General features: G+C 49.6%; 7 protein-coding genes across 7 annotated transcripts; 2 read left to right on the forward strand and 5 right to left on the reverse strand.

Moving 5' to 3' along the window:
- Window positions 1–218: 218 nt before the first annotated feature.
- Window positions 219–1,308, reverse strand: Aud_005713 (porphobilinogen deaminase; the record flags this gene model as incomplete). The annotated part of the gene is made up of 2 exons (XM_043290631.1): window positions 219–955; window positions 1,020–1,308. 2 exons carry the CDS (start codon window positions 1,306–1,308, stop codon window positions 219–221), a joined length of 1,026 nt encoding a protein of 341 aa, XP_043146566.1.
- A 762-nt stretch (window positions 1,309–2,070) lies between these two features.
- Aud_005714 (putative LON domain serine protease) lies at window positions 2,071–4,999 on the forward strand (the record flags this gene model as incomplete). The annotated part of the gene is made up of 3 exons (XM_043290632.1): window positions 2,071–2,542; window positions 2,609–4,847; window positions 4,912–4,999. The coding sequence occupies 3 exons, from the start codon at window positions 2,071–2,073 to the stop codon at window positions 4,997–4,999; spliced, it is 2,799 nt and encodes a 932-aa protein (XP_043146567.1).
- Window positions 5,000–5,421: 422 nt separating this feature from the next.
- Window positions 5,422–6,213, reverse strand: Aud_005715 (mitochondrial 54S ribosomal protein uL23m; the record flags this gene model as incomplete). Its single annotated transcript, XM_043290633.1, has 3 exons — window positions 5,422–5,656; window positions 5,734–6,024; window positions 6,125–6,213. The coding sequence occupies 3 exons, from the start codon at window positions 6,211–6,213 to the stop codon at window positions 5,422–5,424; spliced, it is 615 nt and encodes a 204-aa protein (XP_043146568.1).
- Window positions 6,214–6,540: 327 nt separating this feature from the next.
- Aud_005716 (protein kinase RIO2) lies at window positions 6,541–7,934 on the reverse strand (the record flags this gene model as incomplete). Its single annotated transcript, XM_043290634.1, has 3 exons — window positions 6,541–7,577; window positions 7,649–7,793; window positions 7,872–7,934. The coding sequence occupies 3 exons, from the start codon at window positions 7,932–7,934 to the stop codon at window positions 6,541–6,543; spliced, it is 1,245 nt and encodes a 414-aa protein (XP_043146569.1).
- A 547-nt stretch (window positions 7,935–8,481) lies between these two features.
- On the reverse strand, window positions 8,482–11,491 carry Aud_005717 (proteasome regulatory particle base subunit RPN1; the record flags this gene model as incomplete). The annotated part of the gene is made up of 5 exons (XM_043290635.1): window positions 8,482–8,511; window positions 8,578–10,887; window positions 10,954–11,118; window positions 11,188–11,252; window positions 11,344–11,491. The coding sequence occupies 5 exons, from the start codon at window positions 11,489–11,491 to the stop codon at window positions 8,482–8,484; spliced, it is 2,718 nt and encodes a 905-aa protein (XP_043146570.1).
- Window positions 11,492–12,086: 595 nt separating this feature from the next.
- On the reverse strand, window positions 12,087–14,224 carry Aud_005718 (uncharacterized protein; the record flags this gene model as incomplete). The annotated part of the gene is made up of 3 exons (XM_043290636.1): window positions 12,087–13,225; window positions 13,292–13,543; window positions 13,603–14,224. The coding sequence occupies 3 exons, from the start codon at window positions 14,222–14,224 to the stop codon at window positions 12,087–12,089; spliced, it is 2,013 nt and encodes a 670-aa protein (XP_043146571.1).
- A 413-nt stretch (window positions 14,225–14,637) lies between these two features.
- Window positions 14,638–17,084, forward strand: Aud_005719 (mismatch repair ATPase MLH1; the record flags this gene model as incomplete). The annotated part of the gene is made up of 4 exons (XM_043290637.1): window positions 14,638–14,733; window positions 14,794–14,973; window positions 15,030–15,296; window positions 15,345–17,084. 4 exons carry the CDS (start codon window positions 14,638–14,640, stop codon window positions 17,082–17,084), a joined length of 2,283 nt encoding a protein of 760 aa, XP_043146572.1.
- Between the last annotated feature and the right edge of the window lie 215 nt (window positions 17,085–17,299).

Below are 17,299 nucleotides of genomic sequence, written 5' to 3' on the forward strand. Positions count from 1 at the left end.
TCAAAGGGATTATTTGTTTTAAGGAAGAATTCCTGAAGACGAGGTGGAAGAACGTGCTTATATACACCTATGAAAGCTGGGCTAGTGCATTATACTTTTTTTTACATGGGGTATACATGGGGTATCGGCCCACTGTCTTCTTGCTAAGACTAGGGAGAAGACCAGCATCTCCAATTCGGTGAGATTGGATACTTTGCTCATCCACCAACAGTTCGTTCTCAAGGTGTGAGCTTTTTGCGTTGGATCTCCGCAAGGATCTCCCCTGCGCCCTTTTCTACCAGTGCCTTCGCAACGGTCACACCGAACTCTTCAGCGGATTCTGCCGTATCAACTGACCCGTCTACTTCAACCTCAGCACTTTCACGACCGTCAACACTGACGACTATGGCCCTCATTCTCAGCCTGGACGACCCATCGGAACCCTGGACCCACTCCGTCTCAACACCAAGAGGGGCACTGCAGCCACCCTCAAGAGTTCGCAAGAGGCTGCGCTCTGCGAGGCAGGCCATAGTCGTTTCGTGATGACCGATAGACTTGAGCATATCACGCATAAGCTTATCATCTTTGCGAATCTCAACACCGAGTGCTCCTTGGCCAACTGCGTAGAGCATCCCGCCATTCTTAGAGTCAAGGTACTGGGATATGCGGTCCTCCAGTCCTAGTCTCAACAGACCGGCGGCAGCCAATATAATGCAAGTAAATGGACTATCCTCAGCATCTAGTTTCGCTAACCGAGTGCCAATGTTGCCGCGCACATCCTGGACCTTCAGGTGAGGGTATCGGCGGGCGATTTGAGCAGTGCGGCGGATGGATGAAGTACCCACGACCGATCCTGCGGGCATCTCGGAGAAGGTCATATTGGGCAATCCATTCTTCATCACCAGAACATCCCTTGTATCTTCTCTCTCCATCATGGGGCCCAATGTACATGACGAAGGTAGTTGAGTTGGTACATCTAAAATCGATTATCGGTCAGCAGCAAGCATTATAGCAATCTGAGGCAGGCGTGATAAACCTACCCTTCAGTGAATGAACAATGAGATCGACATCACCAGCCATCAAAAGCTCTTCCAACTCCTGCGTCCAGAGGTTCTTTGTAGTGAATTCGCGGAGAGCAATAACTGTATTCTTATCACCCGCTGTCTCCTGAGAATGTATTTGAAATGTATATTCTGGCCATGACTTCTTTAGAGCTGCAACAACCAGATCGGTTTGCATAAGAGCAAGCTTAGATTTGCGTGTCCCTATCGTGAAGGTTCTCCGCGACGAGGAATTTGCGGCCTCGGAGGAAGGCGGGGCAGATGCCATTGCGATAAGTATTTCAAATTGGAAGGGGAATGAGCTTTGCTTCGGAACGGCACTACAGACGATCGGAAGGTTTAGTCAACGGGGATAAATGTGCAGGATATCTGGTGAACAAAAATTTAAAGGGTCGAGTGTCTTCAAGTTGAAAGCCAATCAAGTATCTCTCTAATCATAAGATATCTCTGGGAAATTTGAAGCTGGTCTGGCGGGCAATCAGTAACTAACGAAGGTTACCGCCTTCCGCTCTGAGGCACTGTCACAGGTTGTACCGTAAGGTACCACCAATAACCGTAAAGTTATCTTACCACGGCTGAAATACTCATACAGACCCCCGTGATCCATCATCAACAGATGGAGTGACTGCATGACAGTTCCTTTATCACTGCAGACCACAGAGAATTCAGTGACGCTTATTGAGAATCTTGCGTGGGTAGTACCTGAACTGGTTATTGACGTATATCTAATCTGCTACAACCAGGTCAACAGCCTGGGGCTGGTACATGAATCCCCGGATCTGACTGACGTAGATCACGCGAACCTCGGCTTCGGGAAGCGCTTATCGCTTCAATCGCCTCCCCAGAGTCACGGACTACATCCATGGAGTTCTGGAACCTCTCCGCGGACTTAAAACCAATCGTCCGACACCCTACAGCCCATTTATGTTAATTAACTGGCTTCAACTGAACGCTGTATCCTCGTACTCTTATACTAATAGCTCGGTTTGATATTAACTCAAGTTGTGTTTTTCGGATTTGGGTGGCCGAAATGGGTTCCAACAACGGAAGAGCGACGAAGTTAGCTTTAGTCCCTTTACCCAAAGGCTCTGTATTGCTCCCTGGCGTCACTCTACGCATACCTGTGTCAAATCGCCCTGATCTTGCCAACCTTCTCTCAACTCTTCTTGATCAGACAAATCTGGGAAAGCGGGATGGGAACTCTATCACATTCGGTTGCGTACCTTTGAGTTCGCCATTGCTGAGCAACGACGGCCAGCAGCTGATCGATGACGGAAGTTTGGATGGTGCTAAGAAGGAGGAATATGATGCTATAGATGCAGGTCAGGCAAGAAAAGAGGATCTCTTCCGGTACGGCACGGTCGGCAAAGTGATAGGGGTGCAACGACGTGCCTATGCAGAGCCATTCCTCGTCGTCCAAGGAGTTCAACGTTTCACCATCAAGCACATCTTGAAGGAGAGGCCCTTTTTCGAGGCAGAGGTGGTACTACACAATGAACGAGGTTGGTGCAGAAATCTATTTGCCGTTCAAGATATATTCTGCATTGCAGCTAATAACAAGTCGATAGATGCCATTTCCAACGATGCAGAGACCGTTGAGTTGTTCCAGCAGTTGAGACAACTCTCTCGCGAACTCATAACCCTCCTACGGCTGTCGTCTCTACTACCTTCGACTGGCACGCGCCTATCGCCGCTCGTTGCTCGTAAATTCGAGGTGTACATTACTAAGACGGATCTATCGCAGGCAGGCAATCTTGCCGACTTTATGGCAGATGTAGCTGATCCTACCTTCGAGGAGAAACTCCACGTATTGGCTTCTTTCGCCCTGAGAACTCGGTTGGAAAGAGTCGTCGAGCTCTTGGGCCGGCAGGTTCAAGGAATCAAGAACAGCGTCAAAGTTACTACGATCTCCACCTCATCATTCCCGCCAAATTCTCCGTTTGATATTAGTCAGATTGATCCTCGAGATCGTGAGTTGTTGGCAAGGCGAGCAATGGCCGGCTTGACGGGCTTGACTCCCCCTGGAGCCGCAGGCGGACGTAACAACGAGGAGGAAAAGGAGACAAACGAAGTTGATGAATTGCAAAAGAGGCTCCAGGAGGCAGGGCTCAGTCCCGAGGCTCGGAAGGTTGCTGACAAGGAATTGCGACGTCTTCGAAAGATGAACCCGGCAAACGCCGAATATGGCGTCTGCCGAACATATCTCGAAAACATCGCCGATATTCCCTGGACCAAGGTCACCGAGGACAAACTCGGGCCCGAGACGCTGAAGAGAGCAAGGAAGCAGTTGGATGAGGACCATTACGGTCTTGAGACGATCAAGAAGAGACTGCTTGAATACTTGGCTGTTTTGCGACTAAAGCAGTCAACCAATCAAGATGTTGAGCGGCAAATTGCTGCACTCACCAAGGAACTTGATGCTGCCAATGAAGCGCACGTCGAGAAGGACGTGCCTGCATTGTCCGAGTCAGACAGAGTCTCCCTTGAAGCAAAATTGAATCTGCTTCAGTCAAGACGTATGGCTGATAAGTCTCCGATCCTGCTGCTCGTTGGTCCACCTGGTACCGGCAAGACGAGCTTGGCAAGATCCGTAGCCACGTCTCTCGGACGCAAGTTCCACAGGATTTCGCTTGGTGGTGTGAGGGACGAGGCTGAAATCCGAGGCCACCGGAGAACCTACGTTGCTGCTATGCCTGGCCTGATCGTGAACGGTCTCAAAAAAGTTGGCGTTGCCAATCCTGTATTCCTCCTTGATGAAATCGATAAAGTGGGCGGGGCCAATTTTCAAGGGGACCCATCCGCAGCAATGCTGGAGGTCCTGGATCCTGAGCAGAACTACACATTCGTGGATCATTACATCAACATCCCAATTGACCTGAGCAAGGTTCTCTTCATAGCCACTGCCAATTCTCTTGATACCATACCCGCGCCGCTACTCGATCGCATGGAGACAATTACTCTATCCGGTTACACAACTGTTGAAAAGAGACATATCGCCAAGCGACATCTGATTCCAAAGCAGATCAGAGCCAATGGCTTGTCCGAGGGTCAAGTCATTCTTTCTGATGATGTCATCGACAAAGTCATCACCTCTTACACAAGAGAGTCGGGTGTGCGGAACCTTGAGCGCGAGTTGGGCTCAATTTGTCGACACAAGGCTGTTCAATATGCAGATGCGGTTGATAATGGCAGGTTAGATACATACAACCCTGTGGTTGCCCTTGGCGACCTGGATGACATTCTCGGAATTGAACGCTTTGACGAAGAGATTGCCGAAAAGCATGGTCGGCCAGGCGTCGTAACCGGTCTTGTTGCGTACTCGACTGGGGGCCAGGGTAGTATCTTGTTCATTGAGGTTGCGGACATGCCTGGCAACGGTCGCGTTCAGCTTACAGGCAAGCTTGGCGATGTACTGAAGGAGAGTGTGGAAGTCGCCTTGACCTGGGTCAAAGCTCATTCTTTTGAGCTCGGTCTTACACACGATCCCAACGACGACATCATGAAGAACCGGAGCTTGCATGTCCACTGCCCAGCAGGAGCGATTCCCAAGGATGGTCCCTCTGCTGGACTTGCTCATACAATCGGCTTGATCTCCCTTTTCACAGGCAAAGCTGTGCCTCCCCAGATCGCGATGACTGGTGAAGTCTCCCTCCGAGGACGGGTGATGCCTGTTGGAGGTATCAAAGAAAAACTGATTGGAGCACTGCGTGCCGGTGTCAAGACTGTCCTTCTACCTGAGCAGAACCGGAAGGACGTCAAGGATGTACCGCAAGAGGTCCATGATGGCTTGCAGATTGTCTATGTCAGGTAAGACATGATTGATTCTCACATTGGAAAAGCGTAACTGATCACTGACATATGTTGACCACAGGCATATTTGGGAAGCTATTCGTCAAGTCTGGCCTGACGCCCATTGGCCTGGACAACACCACATGAACTTTGTTGAAAGCCGGCTGTAGAGTTCTTCTTCGACTTAAACTTCTATGCTCTGAATTCTACTCATACTTTTGCATTCCTCTTCATTGCTTGCGCTGACCATTGACCATTTTAGCTCATATCACCATGTCACTCACTCTTTCTTGTATTAGCGTATTCAAAGCCAATCTCTCTAGCATAGCGTCTTATATAGCCTAGTCAATGACCATCTTGGTTTTACTTCTTTCCTGTTACGTCCATTTGAACATGCTGAAATTGGAGTCTCTGGCGAAAAACTGCACCCCTGAATATCATACTTATAGTCAGATGAAATTTCGACATATGGTACAAGGTTAATGAACATGTAAAAGAAAGGGATCTGGGAAAAGGAAAGGCCCCAGAAAAGAAGCAAGTTTCCGCTTTTCTATCCCCAGAATGAACGAAGCAGAACAGAAAAAGAAGGCATCTATGAACTTGTCGAAGTCGAATCCTTGGCTGCTTTGAATATCGACCGGTCATAGTTGAGTCCCAATGCCTGCCAAGTCGGTCTCCAGGTCTTCGTGCCGTCCAGCAGCTGCTTCGCCTCCTTGGCGTATTCTTCGCGCTCGGTTTTGTTGGGCTCCATGGCAGCGTCGGGTCGTTGCGAGCGTTGAATTTCTTCCTGATACTTCTCCGCGTTGAAGTACTGATCCTTCTCCCATCTGTTCCAAAGTACATTAGCACACCATCCACTTCGCCAGAATTCCATAAAAGATAAATGCAAAAAGGGTAAACATACGGTGACATATCCGTCGGCGCCTCGGGCCACACGAAGGGCTCTTTCATTTCCACTGTCATCTTCTTCTTTGACATCGGTCTCCTTAAACGGCCGTATCCGAACTTGCCCAGGGGCCGCAGGCGGGTCACTTTCTGTTGCTCGACGTAACTGCGGATGCGAAGGACACCGACGCCGTATAAGCGCTGCAGGTAGTCGCGCATATCCAGCTTGTTGAAATTCAAGGGCACGTAGAATGTGGCGTATCGCGGGGGAAGGAAGGGTGTGCGTATGAGGGCGATTGTAAAGTCAGGACTACATCGCGATTATATTGTCAGCCCAAGGATACAAAGGTGTCCAAGCGAGGAATCAGAGGAGGCTCATTGAGTTTTTGAATCAGCCTTGGTGAACTTACAGAAATACCTGCTTCCGCATCGACAGCGGCGCCGAAGGGGGCACCCAGCCTGCGGGCTTTTTGGGGAATTTGGAGAATTTGCGCACCATCTTGACTCTATATCTCCAGGCTTCAACTGTGAAATTGGAAACCGGGTAGATGCGCAAAAAGTGATGGGTATATGAATAGGGTTCGTGCTCGATTGCCGGATCCTCTCAACTCAGCGGAACTTTTGGAAAAATGCACGTGTGGCCGCACCGCCTACCGTATAAAAGTGTACGATGGCACATGTTCACAAATGAGTACAGGACACTATCTACAACAGTTTATTGTGTACTCAGCATAGAATTATAAAATCAAAAATGGAACAAAATATCGAGTTGTGTTTTCATTATCATCATTAAGATTGATTGACTTTTGCGTTATCATGCTGAGGGCTACCGCCCTTCAGATGTCTCTGATACATGCAGTTCTCCCAATTTCCGAGAACTCTCACTGATTTCTTCCGTTAGAGAATCGTGCGCTCGTTCCTGATCGTTATCGTCATGCTCATCCTCTTCCTGTAACTCCGATCCTGACTGTTCGTCCTCCTCGTCACTGTCTCCATCTTCTCTCGGCTCGTCCCCATCCCCATTTGCGCCGACTTCCTTCATGTAGGCTTCCAACTCGCGAGCCATCTTCCTCGAGAAACCAGACGCTTCTACCTCAACGTCCAACCGCTTCCCAGGGTTCTTCAAGAGCCTTTTCTTAGCGTCCGCGAAGAAAGGGCCCGGCTCATCGCTGACAAAATGGAACTTTCGTTGGAAATAGCGCTTGATGCAATTCACGTCGCGGTCGAAATACATCTCCGCGTTTGGATGGTCAATTGATACCATCTGCGGGAAATCGATAATGACCGGAACCAGCCGGATATTCTCATCGTTCTCCGCATCCGCAGGAGCTTTCCCCTTCGCATCAGGATCCTCCTCTTCTTTGATCAAGATATTGAACTCGTTGTAGTCACCGTGAATAAGGCCAAACCGAGCAAGCTCCATGATCGTATCCATAAGCTCCGAATACAGTAACGCAGGCTTGGGGACTCTCGAAATCTGTCGTAGCGGGAATGCGTCGATCAAGCTCATGACGATCGTGTGTCTGTTCTGCGCAATAGGTTCGGGTACTGAGAACCCGTTTTCTCGAAGAGCTTTCATAAAAGCGAACTCCTTCATCGCCGCCAATCGCGACATGTACATCCATGAACCTGTACTCCGGTTGCGCAGGTAGTCTCTGTTGGTCTTGACTGTTCGGAAGGAAATGCGGCCCAGGCGATGGATCTTCAAGATGCATTGTGTTCCCTTACTGTTCGCGACGACGACGATATCTGACTCTTTCCCCACACCGATCTGGTTTCCGACGGAGTAGATGCATTTCTGCTTCTGGTGAGCGTTCAGCGCCAGGTAGTCGAGACCTCCGTAAGTGAGCCGGTAGCCATCATCTGAATGCAGAATAAAATTAGCAAAGACATTTAGTCAATGTATATCACTACCAAGGTGCGAATAACTGTACATTTCGCATTTTTCACTTTCGCGATCAAATTAGTCTTAGCCAGGTTGGAGATAGCCCGATGGACTCCACTGCCGCCCCGGAGGCCTGAGAGTTGTACGATCAAGGGCGTCGGTACGACTTCATGATTTCTACTTCCTGTTTCCACCTATGTAGAACTCTTGTTAGCTGTCAGACAACGAGCTGTGATGAGAAGCAGCAAAGGCGGGGCAAAGGTCAGGCATACCGCAGTGAGAACGCGGAAATCCTCGGAAGTAAGGTATCGAATTGCTTTGGGATCGAGCTTCATTCTTGTCCGTAGAGAGTGATAAAAGCGATTTTATGAATGTGAAATAAAGAGATTGTTCGAGCAGTCTCTCTATCATCTGCTGTTGTTGCGGATATCATGGCGGAAAAAGTTACATGCTGGAAGCCCTATACCCTACTTTCCTCTTTGAGCGCTTCCCTGGTTACATAGTCTTTTACAAGGCACCATTAACAACGCGATAGTCTGCATTGATTGTCCACAAAGGGCTCTAAGTACTTATAGAGCAATAATTGTTTTCTCATGACTGGAACCACACCCGATGTAAATCGCGCAGTCCATGAAAAAAGACTATTCGCCTTTGCTGCCCTCGGATTTATCTATAATTGTATACGATCCGCCTCCGCGCGACCCAGTTACTTGTTAAGTCACATTCAGAGCCACGCAGTCGCTTATAGTCTAGAAGTAGATCGTGGCATGTTATTTGTCGATTCGGTGTCAAATACATTAAATCTAACCTCATCGGTCGCTATATGGTTGCCCCCGCACCCGGCCCAACTTGCAAAAGAAGTGTTACGAATCATCGTTTCAATCAAGCGGAATTCTCTTGCCAATCGGGGTTCTAAATCATGGCAATTAGTCAGGAAGAATTAAGAAATTCCAACGGAAGCATCATTCGGGAGCTTACCTTTCGTAAGATCACAAGGCCTTCAAGGGTGCTGCTAAGGGGAATGTATTGCTCATCCTCCAGTTCTGCTCTTTCACCGTAGGACAGAAGAACAGGTGTGCTCTGTGTTTGCCAGCCGGTGATCGTCTTGGGACGACCGGCCTGGCCAACCACATCCACAGCCTGACCCACACGTACGTTCACCGTGAGTGGTTGGAGGTCCTCGTCAAGCGTAACGAGGAATCGTGGGTACATGGCGGTGATAAGGAAGTACAGGAGGTAGTGATGTTCGGCAAGGATGAATTGTTTGGCGTCGATCAAAGATACAACGACAGTGAGTAGGCCAGCGGCTGATACACGGGAAAGAACTTGGCGGTCGGTGTGGAACGGGTTCAGGGTCATCGTGCCCTTACCCATGTGAAGGAGACCCTGGGCGATGCGGACCATAAATAATGAGTTTTGGTCACGGTGGTAGTAGCTTGCTAATTGCCTCAGCAACTGCGCAAGACGGGCATTATTGGTACCCGCTCCACACAGACCCATGGCGAAGATCGCGTTGACGGCCACATCATTGTCATTGTCATGGCTGTACCGCGACAGTGTATCGTAGACCTTCATCTGTGGGTTGCTGGGGCTGATCAGACCCATTGCAAGTGGGACCGCCTTTCGGATGTTGCTGGCACCGTAGTGCATAAGATGACCGAACTGTCTGAGAATCATGTCCTGTCCTACTTCCTCGCCCATAGCGATGAGAGACAGACCTAAGACAGCGTAGGATTGGACAAGTTCATCTCCTTTCTTCTCATCATTCTCTTCAATAAGGTCATTACAAATGTGGAGAAGCTCCTGCAGCTTCAACACCGTGCCAGTTCCTGCCCAGGCACAGACCGAGGCAAGAACGGAGGTCGGCTTGGCCATTGGGTGGTCGACGGCCTTTAGAATGTCGAGAATGACGTCGACCTCCTCCTGGCGGCCGAAGTACAGTAGGGCCAAACCAAGAGCCATGAAGCGTGTCCATTTATCTTTCAGATGCTTCTGTCGCTCCTCATCCATCAAGGTCGTAGCAATGGCTTCGCTGACTTGATGATTCGAAGAGCCAACGAAAATCAGTCCTAGTGAGACAGCCGCCATTGCCGAAAGCTGCATATCCAAAGAGACATCTTCAACGACGGGAAGCAGGATTTCCAGGAGCTCCTCCTTATTGGAGCCAGCGTAGGCCAAACCAAGACCCATGATGGCAGCAACCCTGACCGGTACGCTCTTTTCTTGCCACACTTCGGGATCGCCCAAGAGAGCCAGAACGGGGTCCGCCTCTAATCGCACGCCGGAACCGATCATACCTGTGCCCAGCAAAGCACCAGCCTTGATTTGCTCTTCGGTGGCATAGGTAAACTTGTCAATTCTGTCCAAGCCAGAGTCGGTGTCCTTCGACAAGAGCATGCCGAAAGAAGCCGTTGTCGACAGCATGCCATCATCCTTTGTCTTCCAGATCCAACTTCCCTTGTCATCCTCTCCTAGCATCAGGTTGTCTTTACCAAACCCAGCATTGACAAAAGCGTTCACAAACGCGCTTGCCAAATTATGTCTCGCAGAGTCAACATTTGTCAAACCAGCGCCTCGGCTGCTTTCCAGGTGCGTCTTGTAAATGTCCTCTGGATTTTTGGGTTCGAGAATATCAAGCTCTTTGCCCAGCGATTTGAGATGCTTAGAGATCGATGTATTATTGAGACAGTCCATGAAGGATGTGTTCTCCTCTTCTTCGGGCATATCAAGCCAAATTTGCTGCCTGGCGACCAGGAAAGCCATTTGGTTCTTGAGTACTGGATCAGAAGTAGCATTGATGTCACTCTTGATAAGATCCGTGTCGTTCAGTCGAATGGCAAGTACGATTGCTTTTGTGAGCTCCTTGTAGCGGACATAGATCTCATGTGCCGTCCGGAGGAACTGCTGATCTTCAGGATAGGTGAGGAGGTTAACCATGCTGACCATATACAGACAGACTCTCGAGTAAGTGTTCTCGTCGAGAAAGCGGGGGATCTCCTCAATGATTTCCAGCTCACTAAGGAGGTCAACAGCATCGGCTTCGGCATTATGACTCAGGAAGTAGGGGACAAGCGACAATGTGAGATCGATCAGGTCCTGTACATCTTTCTCTGCGTTCAACCTGTTTTGGTACTCTTGGCCAATCTCCAAAGCCAGATGCCTAATATATTCGTGACCCCATGAGCCGAGATCATCTGCCTTGGTGAGAAGGCGATACTTGAGCGTCTCGAGCTTCTCCTCATCCCCGTACGTCATCCCGAGAACAGACAGCATATCCGCCAGTGAGTCCTAAATCGAAAAACCATTGTATCAGGAAAAAGCTTCAACCCAGACGAGATTTGCAGGTTAACCAACCTTGACAGCGCCTGCCGACCACTTCTCGTAGAGCTCTGTCAGTTCATCGTAGTGCGGTCTCAGAAATTTGAGTGGTTTGGGTACAGCGGTCATAGAAGAAGTCGAGGTCTTTATGAAATTCTTGATCGCATCTAAGGCAGGAGCGTAGAGAGACGTATCCGGTTCCTGATGAAGACGAGACATAAGGGTTAACGTCATCGGCCAACAAATTGAGATTTCAGCTCGATCTTATACCTTTAATCTCTCAACGAGCATCTCAAGCTCGCTCTTCAGCTGCTGATCTTCTTCACTGAGTTCCTCTAAAATAACCCGAGCGTTAACCCTTCTGTTGTAGCAAAGACGGCGTTCGGGACGGCGGCCTAGCGATTCTATGGGTGGATTATGACATACCCTCCTTCGACTCCTCCTCCTTCTTTTTTCCATTCGCTTGTGGCTTCTCATCGTTCTGTGTCTTCTTCGCTCCGGGCAAATCCTTCACATCATCAACCTTGCCTTTGCCCTTGTCGGCGGGAGCTGACCTCTCGCCTTCTTTCGCCATTTCTGACGGGGTACCTGGCGAGTTGGTCTCGGTTTGAGTAAGGAAGGTAAAAAGGTAGGATGGAGAGATTCGTAGAAGCTGCTTATAATCTCAGATACAGCAGCAGGCAGCGTATTAATGAGATCTCTGCACACTGATGGATGGAGCAGAGAGCGAATCCGGAGCTTGTTGATGGAAAGCAAGAGAGCTCACGCTCATCGCCGCTTAGGCGTTGCGCTACAGTGGAGCTTCCTGTCGCTTATGTAAGGCTACTTCACCGCCGAGATATGATATGACAAATTCGCTTTTCAGGAGCGATATCTAAATGGCAAACAGGTTGATCTGGATGTTGTTATGGAATTGCTAAACTTGAATATGCCAATGTCCATAGCCTAGAGAAAGGGAGCATTTGTATGCACTCATTGTCGTGGTGCGATACACATCGCTTAGTAATGGAGGAAACATGATGTCAATGCTGGATTCTAAACGAGAAAGACCTCGAACTGAAGAGGAACACGGGGTATAATTAGACTACACGATTCCAACTACCCAAATGAACTTTGTCCGTACTTGAGTCAATTATAGGATGATTGAACAAGTTCATATGATACATACTCTACTCTCCGTCCGCTCGCTCATGCAGACAGAACAATCTCGTCAAGGTCGAGCCATCTGTCAAGTCACTCTCTCGACAGCCGCCATAACTGATAGCAAACTTCTTAGCGTATTCCTCGGTGTCTTGCGAGTACATTAGTTCTGATATTTCCTCGCCACGGTATGACAAAAGAGGCAAACTGCTCAGGTCCGGCAAAGCGAGGGAGAAGCGCTCAAGAAGCGGCATTAATGTCGATGTCTGGTCCAGGGGCTTTTCCACAGAAAGTTGGTTAATGGATGACCCAAGAGTCGTAGTCGAGTCTGCTTGATCGTCGTGTAGGAATTCTTCAGGTGGCCGAGACAGCTCGCTATGAACTGTTGCAAGAGTAAAAGTGCCTCGGTCGGGGAACGCTGGGTAAAGCAGGTAATAACCCCGAGCTCGAATTAGCTCGAGTAGATACTCCATTACAGCAGGATATCGTTTTGAGATAGATTTCTCGTCAGTAGACTTCTCAGATGTGGGCTGGTGTAGAGCGAGGCGGTCGGTGAGGAAAGAATGTAGGTCGGCCCATCCATCGCCAAAATACAAGGCCGCATGGCTGTTTGGAGCCTGCCATAAAAAGACAGGAAGCTCCTCGCGGCCTAGCTGCTGTGATTTCTGGAGTTCTTTCTTAACTTTTGGTGGCGTGAAAGGCTCGTTATCTGTGGGTCGTGATGAGGGAAGCTCGAGCGAAATTCCCAGTAATTTGGAAGCGGTGCGCTTGGTTTGAGCCGAATGCTTATATTTCAACGTAGTATACTTCAAAAAATGGTAGAAAGAAGGCGCCAGCTCGGTCTCTGGGGCCAATAAGAGCACATGCGTTACGTTAGGGTTTCTGGGATAGAAAGCCTCCACAATTCTCAGAGAAGCTTCGACTGGAGTCAAATAATGTGGCTGTATACGGCGGCGAAGAGTGACGGTGCTTGAAGTTTGAGGAGGCCATTTCAACTTTTGGAGGAAGTGTAGGAGCTGTGGATCAACGCGAGGAGGCAGCTCAATAGTCAGGCTTGGAGTTGACCCGAGGTAATCTGCAGCTTCCAAGGATCGAATTAAGCGGATTAAGGAACCAGATGACTCGGAAGGTGCTTGTATGAGTATCTCGACGTGAACGTCATTCCATGCTTTTAAGCAAGATGTCAGTTATACATTCGCATGTAGAAGAAAATGCCACACAGTGGTAAGATCACCTTTGAGAGCATCGCTATCCAACATTGATATCCACATGATATTCCTCGCAGCAGTCGGTAGTGCGATGTGCGTTATCTTAGACTTGCTAATCATCCTTCGAACACCTTCTGTGAAGAACCGATCCTCCCAAGACTCTCCTTGGGTAATGAGAACCTGCGCACGGGTATAAACAAGGACGTAGTCCAAACCAGCCGTCACAGCTCTCTCCATGCGAGCCTCAGTAGACCATTGAGCATAATCAGGTCGACTATCTGTAATACCAAGAATGTCAGCACACCGCTCCGATGAATCTATTTATGACCAAACACACCATGCCAGACGATTGGGCAGCCAACTTCTTTTATGCCATTGACACGTTGTATGCCTTCAACGGACACATCATCTCTCCCCATCAGCACAAAATGGACTTCATTTATCTTCTGGTCGGCCATTCGGCATGCGAGAGGCAGAAGATCGGAAACGCTCCGCAGGTTTGAGCCAGCAAACACAACGGCACGACTAATGGAGCTGCCATGGCGAGTGGGCGGCTTCCAGAAACGTTGCAAGGTCCTCGCTAAAGCATTAAATCTTATTTCGCCTTCGTAGTAAAAATCCTCCTTGATATTTGTCTGAGAATCTGGACGCGGAGGGGGCCCTTTTGCAGGAGTAACCGGCGAAGGCATTGCGGGCGGCCATGACTTTCCACTGCCCTGCCGTGCTTGCGTGAAGCCTGGGTTGAATCGTTCAACTGCGGGACGCACATCCGTGGGCATATTCTTAAAAAACAAGTATACTAAGTAGAGGACGATAATTCCTACTATGAGCCGGCGTGGTCGAGGCGCTCTCCATTGCTTTGCTCGCGAGAGCGGCTTTCGGCCAGTTCCAGGTCGGTGGTCGTCATCTTTCTTTCCGAGCTCTTCATCAGCCAAATACGGCCGTTTTGATGGCAGCATACTGTGCACATATGAGAGATAGCCCCGAAGGAGCTTCAGAAATCGAGGAGAGCATTGGAGGAGGAAAGATGGTCGAGTTGCTGTGGTCGTGATAAGGACACAATTGATAGCTGCTTGCGGGCGTTGGAGATTCCGCTGTTAGTTGGAGCGGATACTCCACCGGCGCGATCTCCGCAAGCCATACTAGAAAGTGTCTTCAATCAACACCCATAACTGGCTATTATTGGCCACAGTCATCAGCTTTTACCATCCGAAAGACTTGATGGTTATACAGTCTATCCAGATTCGCTATTCTAACGGATTATCTGGGTTGCATCTCCACAATTAGGTCATGTTGCCGTTTGTAGACCGAAGCCATTAAATCGCAACACGCTTGGTGCCTTGAACCAATATCAGCAGTCATTTCTTATGCCATGGATCCTGCGATGGACGTGGATGCTCCTGAATCGCGAGGCACTAAGCGTCCCGCTGAAGACACAGAAGCAACGGCGAGGCCTAAAAGAATCAGAGTCAGTGCACCCGTGCCACCCAGCAGACTATTGAATCGTTCGACTAATCGAGAATGAAAGCCTCTTGATCCCGATGTGGTGAATAAAATCGCTGCTGGGGAGATTATTGTAGCCCCCATGCATGCCTTGAAAGAGCTTATAGAGAACGCAGTTGACGCTGGCTCTACGTCTATTGAGGTCTTAGTCAAAGATGGCGGTCTCAAACTACTTCAGATTACCGACAACGGGCATGGCATTGACGTGAGCACCCCCTGAGAAATCAAGATTTAGAGGGGGTTACTAATGTTGGCGCGCAGCGGGATGACCTCCCCATCCTGTGCGAGAGATTTACGACTTCGAAACTGAAGCAATTCGAAGACCTCTCTTCCATCGGAACTTATGGTTTCCGAGGCGAAGCACTCGCTAGTATCAGCCATATCGCTCATCTCACGGTGACTACCAAGACGGCTGGTTCTAGCTGTGCGTGGAGAGCTCACTATAGTGATGGGAAACTCGTTCCTCCTAAACCTGGACAGAGCGCCGCCCCGAAAGCCACAGCGGGGCGTGGTGGTACGCAGATAACAGTGAGTCGAATTAACTTCGGTGGTTAAGAACATCCCTGACTGGAACAGGTTGAGGATCTATTCTATAATGTTCCTACAAGACGCCGAGCCTTCCGATCTGCGAGCGAGGAGTACGCCAAAATCCTCGATGTTGTTGGCCGGTACGCCGTTCACTGCTCTGGGATAGCGTTCTCATGTCGAAAACACGGCGAGTCTGGTGCTGGCATCTCAACACCTGCGGCAGCGAACACTGTCGATCGAATTCGCCAGATTCATGGTAGTGCCGTCGCCAATGAACTTGTTGAATTTCAAGTTGAGGATTCAAAGCTCGGTTTTCGCTCCTCGGGCTTGGTCACGAACGCAAACTACCATGTCAAGAGGACAACCATCCTCCTTTTCATCAACCACCGCTCTGTCGAGTCCAGTGCGATAAAGCGCGCAGTAGAGCAAACCTATTCAAGTTTTCTGCCCAAGGGCGGACACCCATTTGTGTATATTGACCTGGAAATTGAGCCACAACGTGTTGACGTCAACGTGCACCCAACCAAACGCGAGGTAAACTTCCTGAACGAGGACGAGATTATCGAATCTATCTGCGATGAGATAAGATCTAAGCTGGCCCAAGTGGATTCCAGCCGGACCTTTCTCACGCAAACACTTCTTCCTGGGGTCACGACAATCGAGCCGCTGAATCGCAACAATCCAGCCGCTGGTCCGTCAAGTGAAGGCGACGGCCAAGCTCCTAAAACACCTGCTCCAACAAAGAAGCCATATGAGCATAGCCTCGTGCGTACGGACTCAAGAGTCCGCAAAATCACATCAATGCTACCGCCTGCGATATCCCAAACGCCCTCTGGTGCTGAGGCGGAACCCGACCCCTCTAAAGTAGTTGAAGAGGGATTGCAGTACGAGACTACAGACCGCGAACCCCTTCGTATTGCCCTGACGTCAGTCAAGAATCTCCGCGCCGCCGTCCGGTCTACAATGCACAACAATCTAACAGAGATGATCGCGTCGCATACATACGTCGGCCTAGTCGACGAACGGCGGCGCATCGCCGCTATACAGTCAGGAGTGAAGCTCTACCTGGTTGATTACGGCATGATATGCAGTGAGTTCTTCTACCAGATAGGTCTCACGGATTTCGGCAATTTCGGCATCATCAAACTCGACCCAGCGCCGAAGCTGGTGGATCTGCTTCGAATTGGAGCAGACTTGGAGCGAGAAGCACATCTCGCTGCCTCAGGCCCCGGCTCGAGCCAACAGACAACACAGCCTGAGAAAACGAGCATGGCAGAAGAAAGTGAGACCTTTGCCAATGCACCGGACATAGTCGCAAGAACACTCATCGACAGACGAGAGATGTTGAACGAGTACTTCTCTCTTCAGATCTCCGCAGAGGGCGACCTTCTCACAATTCCCCTATTACTGAAAGGCTACCTCCCGTCATTGGGCAAATTACCGCGTTTCCTGTTAAGGCTCGGCCCGTACGTCGACTGGACAAGCGAAGAAGAATGTTTCCGGACGTTTTTGAGGGAGCTTGCGGCTTTCTACACGCCGGAACAACTACCTCCTCCCCTGCATGAAGGGTCAAATGCTGCTTCAGACGACAAGGAGAATCCAGAGTCGTCGGAAGGGCAGGAGGAAGATGCAGCTTTGAAGCGCCGTCGATTGCAGATAGCTCGGATGCTGGAGCATGTTGTTTTCCCAGCGCTCCGGGCTCGTCTGGTTGCTACCACACGGCTTCTCCGCGGCGTGGTCGAAGTTGCGGATCTTAAAGGTCTATATCGTGTGTTTGAGAGGTGTTAACGCTACGCCTGGATACAACGGATATCTAACGCCTTCTCAAGAGCTTCTGGAGAGCATCTGGCGCAGATGCAGACGCAAGCTTTTGTATGATATACACTCTGCAGCCAAAATCTCATTATTAGAACATGACTCGATTGAGGAAAAAACCCTTGAGTTTGTGCATCGACGAGTCAACTAGATAGAGATACAATTGAAGAGAAAAGAGAGTAAAAGAA

This window comes from Aspergillus udagawae (assembly GCF_001078395.1).
Source record: "Aspergillus udagawae IFM 46973 DNA, scaffold_4, whole genome shotgun sequence".
Classification (NCBI taxonomy): Eukaryota; Fungi; Ascomycota; class Eurotiomycetes; order Eurotiales; family Aspergillaceae; genus Aspergillus; species Aspergillus udagawae.